General features: G+C 41.7%; 1 protein-coding gene and 1 long non-coding RNA gene across 2 annotated transcripts in view; both read right to left on the reverse strand.

The window, feature by feature from the left end:
- LOC147603838 (spatacsin carboxy-terminus protein) overlaps positions 1–9,234 on the reverse strand; it is a 131,734-nt gene extending 122,500 nt beyond the window's left edge. The window contains exons 1-2 of the mRNA XM_086796368.1: positions 8,983–9,234; positions 5,981–8,802 (exon numbers count right to left, since the gene is read on the reverse strand). Coding sequence (XP_086652494.1) covers positions 5,981–8,474 — 2,494 coding nt within the window. The 5' untranslated portion in view covers positions 8,475–8,802; positions 8,983–9,234. The remainder of the gene's footprint in view (positions 1–5,980; positions 8,803–8,982) is intronic.
- On the reverse strand, positions 8,494–10,404 carry LOC147603839 (uncharacterized). The gene is made up of 3 exons (XR_015265573.1): positions 10,191–10,404; positions 10,008–10,096; positions 8,494–8,552 (listed from the first exon to the last, which is right to left on the reverse strand). It is a non-coding gene; the product is annotated as an uncharacterized LOC147603839 (long non-coding RNA).
- Positions 10,405–13,270: the final 2,866 nt, after the last annotated feature.

Consider the following 13,270-nt stretch of genomic DNA (forward strand, 5'->3'; position numbering starts at 1 on the left):
AATTTTGCAAAATAAAATTGCATCAATCCGTACAAATGGCAATAAAAAGACCTCAAGCAATACCTTAAATAGGGGCTTTTTACAATGCCCATAAGTACCAAAAATAGGGGTTTTTTACAATGTACATAAGTACCAAAAATCCAGTGTTAAAGAGTTCTCCAGGTAACCTAGAAAATGACCTATGGAATGAGTAAACACTCTATCAAATACCCACTTCTATGAAATCGGCTTTATCAAGCCACTCTTGGACCCACGTAGTAATGTGTGGATTCTTATCTCAATCCCACCCAGCAAGAACCTCCCTGCACAAGTGAGAACACAACGTTCGTCTTCCCCTACTCATTCGGATTGTCGTTCCTCACCTTTGGGCTCACTTGTTTCCAGCCCGTGAGGTTCTGAACCACACTTCCCCGATCAGCCTCTTGCAAAACAACCGGCGGAGGATAGAGTCCAAGCCATCCCTCACTGACTCTAAGCTTATCAAATGGCGACATGAAAAGTAGACTGGTTACTAGCCACGTTCCATAATAGACCAAGCTTGTCAACTGGCGATTTGAAAAGTACACTACTCACAAGCTGTCAATAACTTGTTGCTTATAAGGTCAATCCCATTGTTCACCATGCGTGTCCACAGCTAAATTTGCCCCACCCAGCGTCACCACGAAATGTTTCAAGTCCGAAGCGTTTCACCCCGAAACGCAAGTTTTAACCCAAAACATTTCACTCTAACATCTGTGACAGGCACCAACTGAAACACTCGACTGAAACGCCTATATATATATATAAAGTCAAGAGAGATAAATGCTAGGTCTACTATTTGTTAGTATAAAAACCTCAAAATTACCCACATAATACATTAACACAAGTGATAACACAAGTATAAAAGACATCTCTACTATTAATATTTAAACTTCAAATCTCAAAGTTTCAAAAATTTAGATGTTTCACTTTGAAGGTTTCAGTGGGCGGTTCATTGAAACATTGAAACGTTTTACGTGTTTCAGAGGTTTCAACGCGTTTTATGTGTTTCAGAGGTTTCAACGCGTTTCACGGTGACCATGGCCCCACCTCAATGTTCAGCCAATAAAAGAGTGCCTGAAGATCAATAGCCTAAGCTTCACATGAAGGAGGTGGTAGCCTTGCACCTGTAGTAAGTAACTGTGCTTTTTTGCAGAAATCTAAGCCCAAGCACTAGCCCTAGAATCCATATGTGAGGCTACAATGGGTGTTTTTTTAAAAAGCCAACCTTACTAAATAAAAGCAAGCTTCCATCTAGCCCCCACTAACTCCTCTTTTAGGCATTAAAAAAACTTAACATGTGCTTTTTTGCCCAAAATAGTATTAACTCCTAAATAGGAGCCTTCCTACTATAAAAGTGAGTTTGGACTCACTTATGAGGATTATGAGGTATCCACATTGAGAGGGAGGTCTCCAAGGCGTGTAGGACCTCAAGACTAGAGTAGCTACAGCCAGGTAAGCAGTTTGGTGGGGTATGGGACGCCCAGATGCAGTGTTGGGGATTGGTTGACTCACGGCAATTTGACCTTTGGGACGGGGGTGGTTTTTTAAGGGAGCTTATGGCTTGGAGGAGAGTCACTAGAAACAATCTTCGCAGTCACCGACTTCATTTTGGATGCCGGTTATTCTAATTGGGTTTCCAGGTATGTGGTCCTAGCATTGGTATGAGAGTAAGACCTGTGGCTTGAAGCATGAGGAACTTTGAAAGGAGAAAATCCTCCCGAGGATCTTCTTGACTCACCCGAGAAAGATGGTGCTTTTGTTGTGTTTTTGCGGTGTGCTTTTTTAGGTCTATGGATGCGCTGAATCGAGGTGCTCCTACTGGGTTTAGGTCGTAAAGCCTTGAGGCGTGTGCATGCTGTCCTCAAAGCTTTGCGCAGATCATTATTTTTGAGCCAGTTGATATTGCAGATCTCACCACTATGGTCTATGATCTTGTAGTTATACTTAAGGGAGTTTTCAATGTGAAGGATAACTCAGGGTAGTGTGTCATGTACCTGGCCGGTATCTTGAAAAATTGGACTTGCGCACAAAAGCAAGAGCGAAATCTAGAAGGACACATTGGAATACTTTGTGAATGCATGATGACTCATGCAATCAAAACTTCCAGGCCACGATTTGCATACAACTTGGAAGAATATTCATTCTCCTCCGCGATTTGATTAGAATGTTGATTCTTCAATAGCAAGTTAACTAAGAACAAGGAAACCCTATTGTGTCAAGTTGGATGACACAAGTTTAAAGGTTTTCAGAATCTAGAAGCACTGGATCATCTAGTAATTGTTGATAGGCACAGAGAGTTTAGCAGAATAAGCTAAATTGTACAAGTGCTAGAGTTTAAAAGGGTTGTCTTAAGTGAGACTCAAGATGATCCATTGTGGATTCCAAATTAATCTGTTTCCGACATTTATGTCAAAAAGGAATTGACCTTGGCGCCCTCCCGTCTAGAAAGATGGCTAGAGCCATGGCCAAGGCCTCCCTTGGGTGTCTCCCTAGTGGGGATATGAACTTATGGGCCAATAACTCTTTTATATAAGCTTGGGCTAATATTAAAGCAACAAAACACAATTATTAATAAATATAGTTAAAGATAATTTTTCGCATTAACCCTTGCCAATAAGTGTCCAAAAGTCTCTTATTCCTTATGCATCCCATCCTATTTTAAGACTAGGCTTATATTTAGGGCGGCCTATGCCAACCATGCTATGACCTTTTGGGGTTTGAAGACCTAACAAGAACTTATCTATTAAAATTGATAGGACACACATTAGAACTAGGACTACCAATGATGATGCCATGGGTTATAAATTAGAGATGGTGCACACTTCCACTGTGATACACTTGCCCCTATTGGCACCATTTGGTCCCTTCACCAGTCTTTGTCATCTCATTGTGTACTCTCTTGAGCTTCTACACTCTGTGTGTGTGTGTGTGCGCGCGCGTGTGCATGCATGCGCATTCCTGCAACCCTATTTCCAACATTTAGGTCTACATGTTGTGTATGCTTTCTATTCCACTACTCTTTCTCTCCTCTCTAAAAAACTCTTGCACACTCAGCACAATTATACCACACTTGGTATCAAAGCCTAGGAAACCTGTAACTATTTGGCCCTCCTAGTGCTTTTTCACATGATGGAACACATACCCAAACATTGGACAGGTTGGAGAAGACATGGAACCATAAGGTTTTCTCAAGAAAAAGCACCAGTCTTGGTCAAAAAGTAGGAAAAAGCAAAAAGTCAAGCTGGGATGACCGCGAGCCAGGGGCACCAGTGGCAAGAGGAGACTGAGCCGGACCAAAAAGCTAAAAGCCACTTTTTCAAAAAGCAGCTCCAGGGCCGAAAAGCAAGGCCCTGAAGTTAGAAAAGCAAAGTTAAAGAACTATGACAAGTCACAAAAGTGCGCAATATTTTATTATAAAGTGGAAAGCAAAGGGAAAAAGGTAAAAGCAAAAGCTTGGTTAAGCTTTTGGCAAAAAGAAGAGTCCTCTTCAAGTATAAAAAGGCTTGAACCTCTCTTGTAGCATCATGAAGGAGATCGTGGAGTGTGTGAAGACCATCTTCATCGTTATCATCACGCAAAGTAGGTTGCTTTTGTGGACCAAGGGTGTTTTCCATATCCGCATGTTACTTCGGAGAGTTCTATCGCAAAGCAGATTGCTTTTATGGCTCAAGATTGCTTTTCAACCATTCAAGCTATTTCAGAGAGTTCTATCGCAAAAAGTAGGACTGCTTTTGTGGTCTTGAGTTGCTTTTCAAAAATATAGGCTAATTCGGAGAGATCTATCATGGAAAGAAGGTTGATGTAACTTGGACTTGGACTTGGATGTGGATTTGGATTTGGATTTGGACTTGTAACTGGACTTCGATTTGGACTTGGACTTGGACTTGGATTTTGGATCTCGTACTAGCCCAATGAGAGATTCTTGTGGGTCATCCCCATGGTGTGCTCCACATCAGAGATCTCGTGTCTCGACATCGACATCAACTTGATATACTACATTGGCATATTTGTTTGGTTTTGTATTCATTGTTGTATTGATCCTGGCCAACGTGCCCGTGGATTGTTCTTGAATAAATTCCTGAAAGGGTGTTCCCCGCTCAATGTGGTGCAAGATCCCTATTCCCTTCTCTCTCTCCCCTCTGTCTCTCTATGTATCTTTATCTCCTGGACACATGGTCAGTTTGTCACGGCACGGCACGCCCCGCTGGGCTTACAAAAGCTGCAAATTTTCTTTTTGGCAACTTGTGTAAGTTGACTGCCTATTAGGGATACTGCACTTAGAATCACAAGTGCACAAGGTCAGTTTATGATGAAAGCACTTGTGGGTTTCTTTAATCGATCACTAGTTCATGGATATAGATGCGATAGAGGATATGTTGGGCAGCATGGAAGCTCATCTGCAGATTTGTATGGATAAGCTGGCGTCTGCCTTGGCAGCCAGAAACTCATATCTGATCGCCTGCCTAGGGCAGGTCAGTCACACACGGTCACCAGAAGCAGCCAGGCAAGGATTGTGCCAACCCAGGGATTGTCCGGGCTACACTGGGTTAGTACAATTCTAGGAGGAGTGTCGCCCCACTTACAACAGCAACCAGCTTCAGGAGGGTTCTTTAAAGACATCCAAAGAGTTGGATAGGGAGTCTACTTCCTTCAGCAGCCAAGGCAGTTTCTTTAGCAGAGATGGCACCACGCAAGGACATGTCAATGGATGTGCTAGAAGCGGAGCTTCCACTGAAGATAAACTTTGTGTAGCTGATCTGACAGGCTGGAGCATTTTCTTCCGTGTATAGCAGGGTGTACTTTCTGGAATATGTTCTGCTGGGAGGTGTCATAGGGAGGACCAAGCATTGGCACCTAGCAGGCACGAAGATGTCAGTCTCAGCATAATGGTGACCGGAGGTACTGACAGATACAGGTTTGATGCAGCAATTCTAAGGAGTCTTTTGTTTCCTTTTGCTTCATTCATTGGCAGGCATATGTGGGTTTTTGCAAAGCCAGGGTTGGTGATCCATACGCAGAGATACACAAGTAGCTAGAGTTTTCTTCAGATGGTGCTTGATCAGGAAATTGGTGGGAGAGTTGCTTTGCAAATTCTGGTGCTGACAAGGCATGGCAAGAATGCTAACTTCAGTGATTTACCAAATCTTCCGACATGTGGAACTGGCATGACTCCCACCACTTCTCCAGATGACCCTCCCATCACCTTTTTTGAGTACTCGGCCTGTCTGGGACGGCAGATTCTTTTGCAGCAGATCGGCGGCACGCCCTCTGCCTCCCCTTATTGGCAGGCCCAGGGGATCCAGGCTTACCTTCCTTGAGGATTTCTGGCAGTGCCTTCAGTGCAGATTCCATCCCCGAAAGGTTTCTATTTCTTGTGGTTGCTGGCTCAAGTAAATTGTGGGAAGGTCAACAAAACGTTTGACAGCAATTGCCCAAGGCACCAAGCTAGGAGTGTGCAATTTTCTTATTCCCAACAAGATTCCAATTCACGAACAGGAAGTCCTATAACAAGGCTAGCCTAACACACAGACACACACACTCCTGGTCTTTATTTAAGCACACTAGCTCAAAGAGAAAGATGCATTGACACTTGCGAAGGGCCAAGAAGATTCATGAGACCAGATGTAATACAATGTGAAATGAAGTGCTGTTACTGGGATCAACTACACATAGTTGCATGAAAAAACTGTTCTCAAATACAAAGCTCATCTTGGAAAATAAGACACTGTTTTTGACATATGGAAAGAAATGGCAACAACTAGATAAAACACTACTTTAAGACTTTTAAAATGATATCAATTCGTTATAGTTAAAGAAAAAGTCCATCCCAATGTCCCTTTCATCAATCAATGAGCTATTGTGCAAAACTCCATACACACAAAGCACCCTTTTTCATTTCTTTAACATATTGCATAGGCATAAATCAACACAACCACAAAAACTAGCTTGGCAGACTCACCATTCTCTGCTGCTAGATGCTCCGCTTCAAACAAACCATCATAAATCAGAGCTTTGTCCAATACTTCGACTTGCCAGTGCTCTAGCATTGCCCCTGCTTTGTTGACACCTGAACCAGTCTCAAAATCGCCTAACCAACATTCAGACTTAACACCAGTAAACCACCACCGACTTTGAGAACCACCTGTCCACTTAGCTGCACAAAGTGACAAAGGAGGGAGGACTACATAGAGCCCATTTTCTGAGACAAAATGCAAGTAGCCTTGTGAACAGAAAGACAAAACCTTTCCTTCTTGCTTGTGATCCAGCTGTGTTTGTAAACATCCAGGTTTACACGTCGCCTTCAAACTCCTGTCATCAAAAACTTCTCCTGACAGGCGTAACATTTTTAAGACCACTCTACATTCCTGGGCTTCCTCTTTCACATTCACCATCTGCACTATCCCAAATGCATTCACACACAGAGTAACATCAGTGCTTAAATGATCCATAGGCAGAAAAACTCTTCTCAGTGAGTGACTGTAGCTACTCTTGAAATGAGCTTCCCTAAGTCCAAATCTTGCCAAGTTTGATTTACTGGAAAAACCACTTGAGCAACTTGATGAAATCCCATCAGAAACCTTGAAATTTGTCTTATTAGCCCTCCCAAACCGTTCTCTGCAAGAAGTCTTTGATGGCAGCTTATCTGCCAGCAGCAATCCAGGTAAGTAAGAGCCTAAATCTCTCGAACCAACCGCCCAATTAGAGAGGTATCTAGAAGGCAAAGTTCCAATTTCTGATCTCTTCTGATGTAGACAACCCAACAAATAACCATCTGTTGACACAAGATAAACCAGTGCGAAAGAATCTGTGACAGCAATTAATGAGGAATCTGCAGCCAAAACCATGTGCATGAACCTTTTAATTGAAGGTCGTTCTGATGAAGTGTTCTTCTGTTGTGATTCATGTACATCTGCATCCTTTGCATTGGGCACATCCCCGCCCTTGTCGAGCTCCTGCTTTGATAAGCCCCTCTGAGAGACCATTCTTGAACTACTTAAATGATGCAAACCACAATGCTGCAACACATCAATATGAGCCACAGTCGTTGCATCTTTTAAGGACCAAATGTAGATATATCCATTTTCATGTAGCCCAAATAAATGACTGCCAGCAAGAGCAAAGGTTGGCCACTGAGATGCTGCAGTTTCCATCAATGCCTTTTGAGGTTCAATAACAGAAAACCATTCCAAACCTAAGTGCAAGACTTTACAAATCAAAATAAAGAACCTACTCTTCCCATTGTCAATTGTGCTATCTTCCATCAAAGTAACACCACCATGATCTCTCTTGAAAAGCAGCATTCCAACCACATCAAAAGATGGCCCTGAAAATACATTTCCTATCAACATTTGGCTGACCCCTTCTCCCTGTGGAACAGCCTGCAACGTACTGGTACCACTTTCACCAGCTCTGCATTGACATTCTTCGCAATATTCTACTAGGCAGGAGAATGCAGTGGAATCGTATGGAATGCTATACGAGAGTATTTTGCCGACAGATGGCTGGATCTTGCCTTCTACAAAATTTAGATGGATGACATCTGTGTTTTTCTGAATTTGTGCATCCAGCAAAAATGTAACAAAACCTTTCTCCTCTCCCTGTGAGGGATTTCCATCATTGAACAGCGGATTTTCTTCACCTCTATCACTAGTTAAATCCAAATTTGCTGCTCCCCAATTCATCCATCTTCCTGTAGACGTCTTTGTTTTTCCTCCACTTGCTTGATTTCTAGAGGGTTGACCTGCCATAGGAAAATGATTCTCCACTTTGCTTGTTGTCTTGGGGAATCCATGTATAAAGAGCCCATTTTTCCCCACCACAAAAAGCATTTCCTTAAACATGCCTACTTGCCTGTCTGCACTATACCCTTCCCCACTGGAGCCCCAGCAAAATGAAAGAGAGTCAGCAATGAATGGAAAATTTATTGGGTCCAGCGATAAGCATCTTTGTGAAGTTTCTTCAATTCTCAACAATGAGCTTTTTGAATCCAAAAAGGGTATGGATGAGGAGGAACAGGTGTCGAATGGAGTTTCCACAGGCTGTCCAAATCCAGAGGTTGATGGGTGGCTTGAAAAAGTTTGCAGGTCAGGCCTATCTGGTGTTCCATTGCTCCCCACAGTAGACGGCACTGACAAATCGGGGCTTGGGTCTGAGGAAGTGGGTGAAGAACGAACGCATTCCTCTGAAGAAAAAGCACTTAAACTAGTGGAATTAGCAGTGCCTGGATGTGGAGGAGGCGGAGGAGCAGAAGGTATGGCAGAAACAGCATTCTCAGAAACCCTAGTTGATCGCAAAGAAACAAGCATAGCCTCGCACTGGTTGGACTGAAGCAAGAGAATATCTCGGGAAGGGGAAACTGAAGCCTGCTTGAAGTACGATATTGGCAGAGAACCCTTTCTCCAGCTATGGAGCCGCAGAACTCTAACCGAATCATGATCTTCAAGCTGATCCATTCAGCTGAAGATTTTATAATCAGCTGGTTTCAAGTTCTTTGAAAACTGGCAATGTTGGTGCACAATCCAAGCCTTTCTCTGCTTTAAGTGATGACCAGCAAAGGATTCAAATGCCACGGCAATGAGATTCTGACCAATGTGCGATGTCATGCAATTTGAATGGGCGGGCTTAAGTACGTCATATCAAAAGTGATTTCAAGGATCTGCCAGGCGAACTTGTATACCAATTATTGCAGAGATCAATAAGAATCTGGTTTAAGTGCGCTTTAACTAGAAGATCGTGCCACTAGGGCATTGCTATTGCTTGCTTCGAGGACAGAATGAAACCCTAATTCCAAAAATAACTCTCAACTCCGAGGAAGAACCCTAAGTTGCAGGAAGTTTAAGCTCTGAAGTCTAGACAAAGAAAAACCCTCGTTTCCATCATAGCCCAGTGCTGACAATGGTGCAACACGGATGCCGATAGCACAGAAAGTGTACAATGTGCAAGAAAAAGTAAGAAAGAAACCTGATCATGCGATCGTTGAAAATAGGGCAAATGAGCTCGGTGTTACTGCGGGGTAGAAGATCGAGCCCGGGGTGATCCGATCCAGCAAAAAAGAACAAATAATTATTGATAAGGATTCAAACTGTTAGTTCTCGCCGTAGCCAGAGCTTTGAACTGTAATTCGCCATAGCCAGAAAGCTTCGGCTCTTCTCGGCTCAGTAGATAAAGAAGAACCAGTTGAGCATAGCATACGCATTGAAAAAGAGGAATAATATTTTTTTCCACACATTCACCAAGGTTTGGACACGTCATCTCGTTGCCACCTCACCTTCTCCTCAAGAGGATCGGAGGTCCTTTACTAATTAATTGATATTACTAGTATTGGACCCGCGCGTTGCTGCGGCCGACAGGTAGAGTTCTAGAAAAAATAAACTCAGTTTCTCCAATTTAGGTCATGTTTTAAGTAAACACAATACATTATTTCAAGTGACTTTATATATACATGTCTCAAAATAACATCCATGTCTCGTAGATTTATGGCGAAAACAAAAATATCATAGTAATGTAGCATACAAAGATGCAAAAAAGGACCAATATTACATATTCTCAAAATGCACCACAAAATACGTATTCTTAGTCAGTAATGTCAGAGTCAACAAATTGAATTCTTCTCTTGTGAGAAGGATCATTCAATTGTCTCCTCATCACAATACGCTCTCTATTGTAAAGCGGTGATCCATCCCGCACATGCTCTACTATCGATGAATGCAAAGGACCTGCACAAACGAAACAATGATAAATCAAATCTGCACATAACGACACATCGATAAATAAAATCTCAAAAAAATCTTATAATAGAAAAACATAATCAAAATTACCTCGCACAATAGAACATCGAGTTGATGGTACATGAGGAGCTCTAGTATAAAACGCATAACGAATACCAATGGCCATGATGGATGTAAGAAACAACCACTCATCGGGTACTGAATACCCCTCAAATGATGCAAAGCATCTGTCCATCTCTCTCCAAAACAAATACACACCCCACTCCTCATCAGGAACACCAATCTGGTACATCTCGATGCCTTCGTCGACAACTCTTACCATAAACGTATCAATGTCATGTAATATCCTAAAATCAAAGCATAACAAATAGGTTATACAATTATTTATATATAGGTTCAAAAAATATTCATACAATGCCTAACAATTACACTTATACTTACCCATCCCTATAAGCATCAATCATAATCCCTGCTACGTGACCTGCAGTAATAGGAGCTGACCATAGCGGTGGCTCTGTATACAGATAGACATTAGTATAGAATGTCATGTTCCATACTTTGTAATCAAGAAAAGTTAAGCAAATATAGAGAAAAACTCACGTACTATCCTCGACAAAGACATGTCCAATGTAAAGGTAATCTTAGACATGTCTATCAAAACATAAACAACAAAAATAGGTACTTTTACCATGGACAAATATGTATAAAAAAAGAAATCACAACAAAATTAATCAAATTGCAGAACTTAAATAAGAAACCTGACTTGTCACTCTGAAGTCATTAAGATCTCCTTATAAACAATATTGTTTGTTGTAGGTGTATAACTTTGAAGATCATCAAATGAACACTCCACATTAGCGTTATCCTCAAGTAACACCTTGACAGCATGAGGAGACCGTGCTCGTGACAATGCAACATACAGTTGTCCATGAGTAAACACTGGAGTCACCAAATACAACCCCAAGACATTTAGGGTTTGGCCTTGTGATTTGTTTATTGACATGCCAAATGCCAGCCGCACGGGAAACTGTCTCCTCCTCATGGTGAATGGTAGTTGGGCCTCGCTGCATATAAAGGTAATCCGTGGAAGAAATACTCTTTCACCAACTTTAGTACCAGTGATGATTTCAGTCTCCAAGACTTTAGAGTGAAAGGCCTTACATATCATCCGCGTACCATTACAGAGTCCACGTCTTGGATCTAAGTTACGAAGCAAAATAACAGGAGCTTCTAACTTTAAAACCAAGCAGTGAGGTGGATATCCGCCCCGAAGGTCGATTGTGTTCAAAAATTCTGTGGAATACAAGAATGAATTTTCATCATTTTCAAGAATTGAATCTGCACTAAAATATTCCTTAGGCTCACCAGGCATTGCATCCAAAGCTGTCTTATTCACAATATCCACTTGACTATTTATCGGAGCAAGAATAGCACGCTCACTAAAGTATGAAGCATATGTCGTAGTGATAGCCAATTCAGAGTATACCCAATGTACCAAGTCTTTAAGACTCGATCTTTGCAAGACCATATTACTTGGTAGTGTCACCATCGTATTATCATTGCTACAATCCACTCCATTCCCAATATTCATGACCCACTATTTAAACTCATTGCATCCATTAGTATTGCTTGATTGAATACGCATATTTCCAGCTAACTTTAGAACTTTGATAGAGTTCCATAGAAAGGAACGACACAATGCTGCATTAACAATATCCTCACGTCTTCCCTTCATAATAACAGGCAAGATTTGTCTAAAATCTCCTCCCATTAATACAACCTTTCCACCAAATGGCTTATCTGAGAATAATACATCTCGTAAGCTCCTATCCAATGCTTCAAAAGCATAACGATGAATCATTGGAGCCTCATCCCAAATAATGAGCTTACAAACTCTCAAAACCTCAGCAAGTTGTCCATGTACAGGGATTTTGCAAGTTGAAGAATTGTTTAGCTCCAGAGGTATCTTGAATCTAGAACGTGCAGTACGTCCATTCGCCAAGAGTAGAGAAGCAATACCTGACGATGCAGTGGCCAAAGCAACATACCCTTGTCCACGTACTCGCGCAAGCAAGCAATTATACAAATAGGTCTTGCCCGATCCCCCCGGACCATCCAGGAAAAAAATGTCACCTGCATCTGTCGCAATTGCATGCATTACAGCATCGAAAGCAACACGCTGGCTATCTGTTAAAGTTGACTCCATAGCACTTGACAGGTTATATTGTTCCACAGTATCAAAAGATCTCTCTTCCAAAAGCAATGTATTTTCACCCAAGACTTCCAAACCAGTTCTGTTTAGTTCAGGCATCCCTTCAAAATCTGCCAATGTCCGTCTCTGAGCACGAAGAATTTCTTCCAAATGTAGTAGTGCATGAGTTTCAGCTAATTTTTCAATACCAATAAACTGACCCCTGCTTCTCGATAACTGGTATAGAAAATCTTCTATCATTTCTTCTCGAAATCTCTTTCACAATATTCCTGGACAGGAAGGCTCACAAAATAGCAATATAGTACCAAAAAGACATCTCAACTGCAAGGCATTTTGCATAGATGATGCTTCCTCCATACATGCAACCCATTCAGAATCATCTTCCAGTATCCCTCTGGCAATGCAAGCTGCCTTGAAAGAAGGATAGATGTGACCATTGAGCGAACGCAAATCTTCAAATGACTTAGATCCTTTACATATTGTAAGAAGTAGGCGAACATAGTATGCCTCACCTGCCAAAGGAGCTACAAAGTACATGCGCCCTATAGTGTTTCCAATCTTTCTTTTGGTCCATTTCTTCAACCTGGAGTTCCAAACCCATTGTTGAGGGAAATCACTATACAATGTATTGTTTGCTTCAGGATGTTGTTGATTACAGGTGAACCATTCAGTCATAGTAGTCTTGCCTACATTTTTCCTCTGAAAAACATCTGCAATATTATATCATCTCTGAAGATAACATTATGACCCCCATCTAAGTGTACCTACAACCGTTGCACATCAGGCTTCTCATTGTGTAAATCATACTCAAAGAGTCTCCAACATGCCTCTGATGCAGAGACGTAACGTGCATCCAAATACCTCTGAATCTCATCGACTACGCAAGCAGCATTAACATCCCCACCTTGTACAGTGCTAAATCTTATTGTTGCTCTGTCATGCCCCTTGTATATGTACTTGTAAAGATATTTCACTGCTGATATTGTTGAGCATATTTCCACATTTACACGAGCATTATATGTGATTGAAAGATAAGGGTTATATGGCACAACCCATCTATTATCAACATTACACTTTTTCAATGCCACAGTTCTTCCATCATTTCGACGCATATACACGGGGTAACCACTCTCATCCACAGTAGTCTCTTGTGCAAAAGCTCGTGGATAGTTCCTTGTGCATTTCCCTTTATCCATACAAATTGCACTTGGATTGAATGGCCCACAGGGCCCATGGTTATTGCAATGCAACACGACATCATGCAGAGCAGGAAACATTTGCTTGTCAGGCAATTCGGCACATACTAATC

This window comes from Cibotium barometz, chromosome 63 (assembly GCF_041138505.1).
Source record: "Cibotium barometz isolate CiBa-2024 chromosome 63, ASM4113850v1, whole genome shotgun sequence".
Taxonomy (NCBI): Eukaryota; Viridiplantae; Streptophyta; class Polypodiopsida; order Cyatheales; family Cibotiaceae; genus Cibotium; species Cibotium barometz.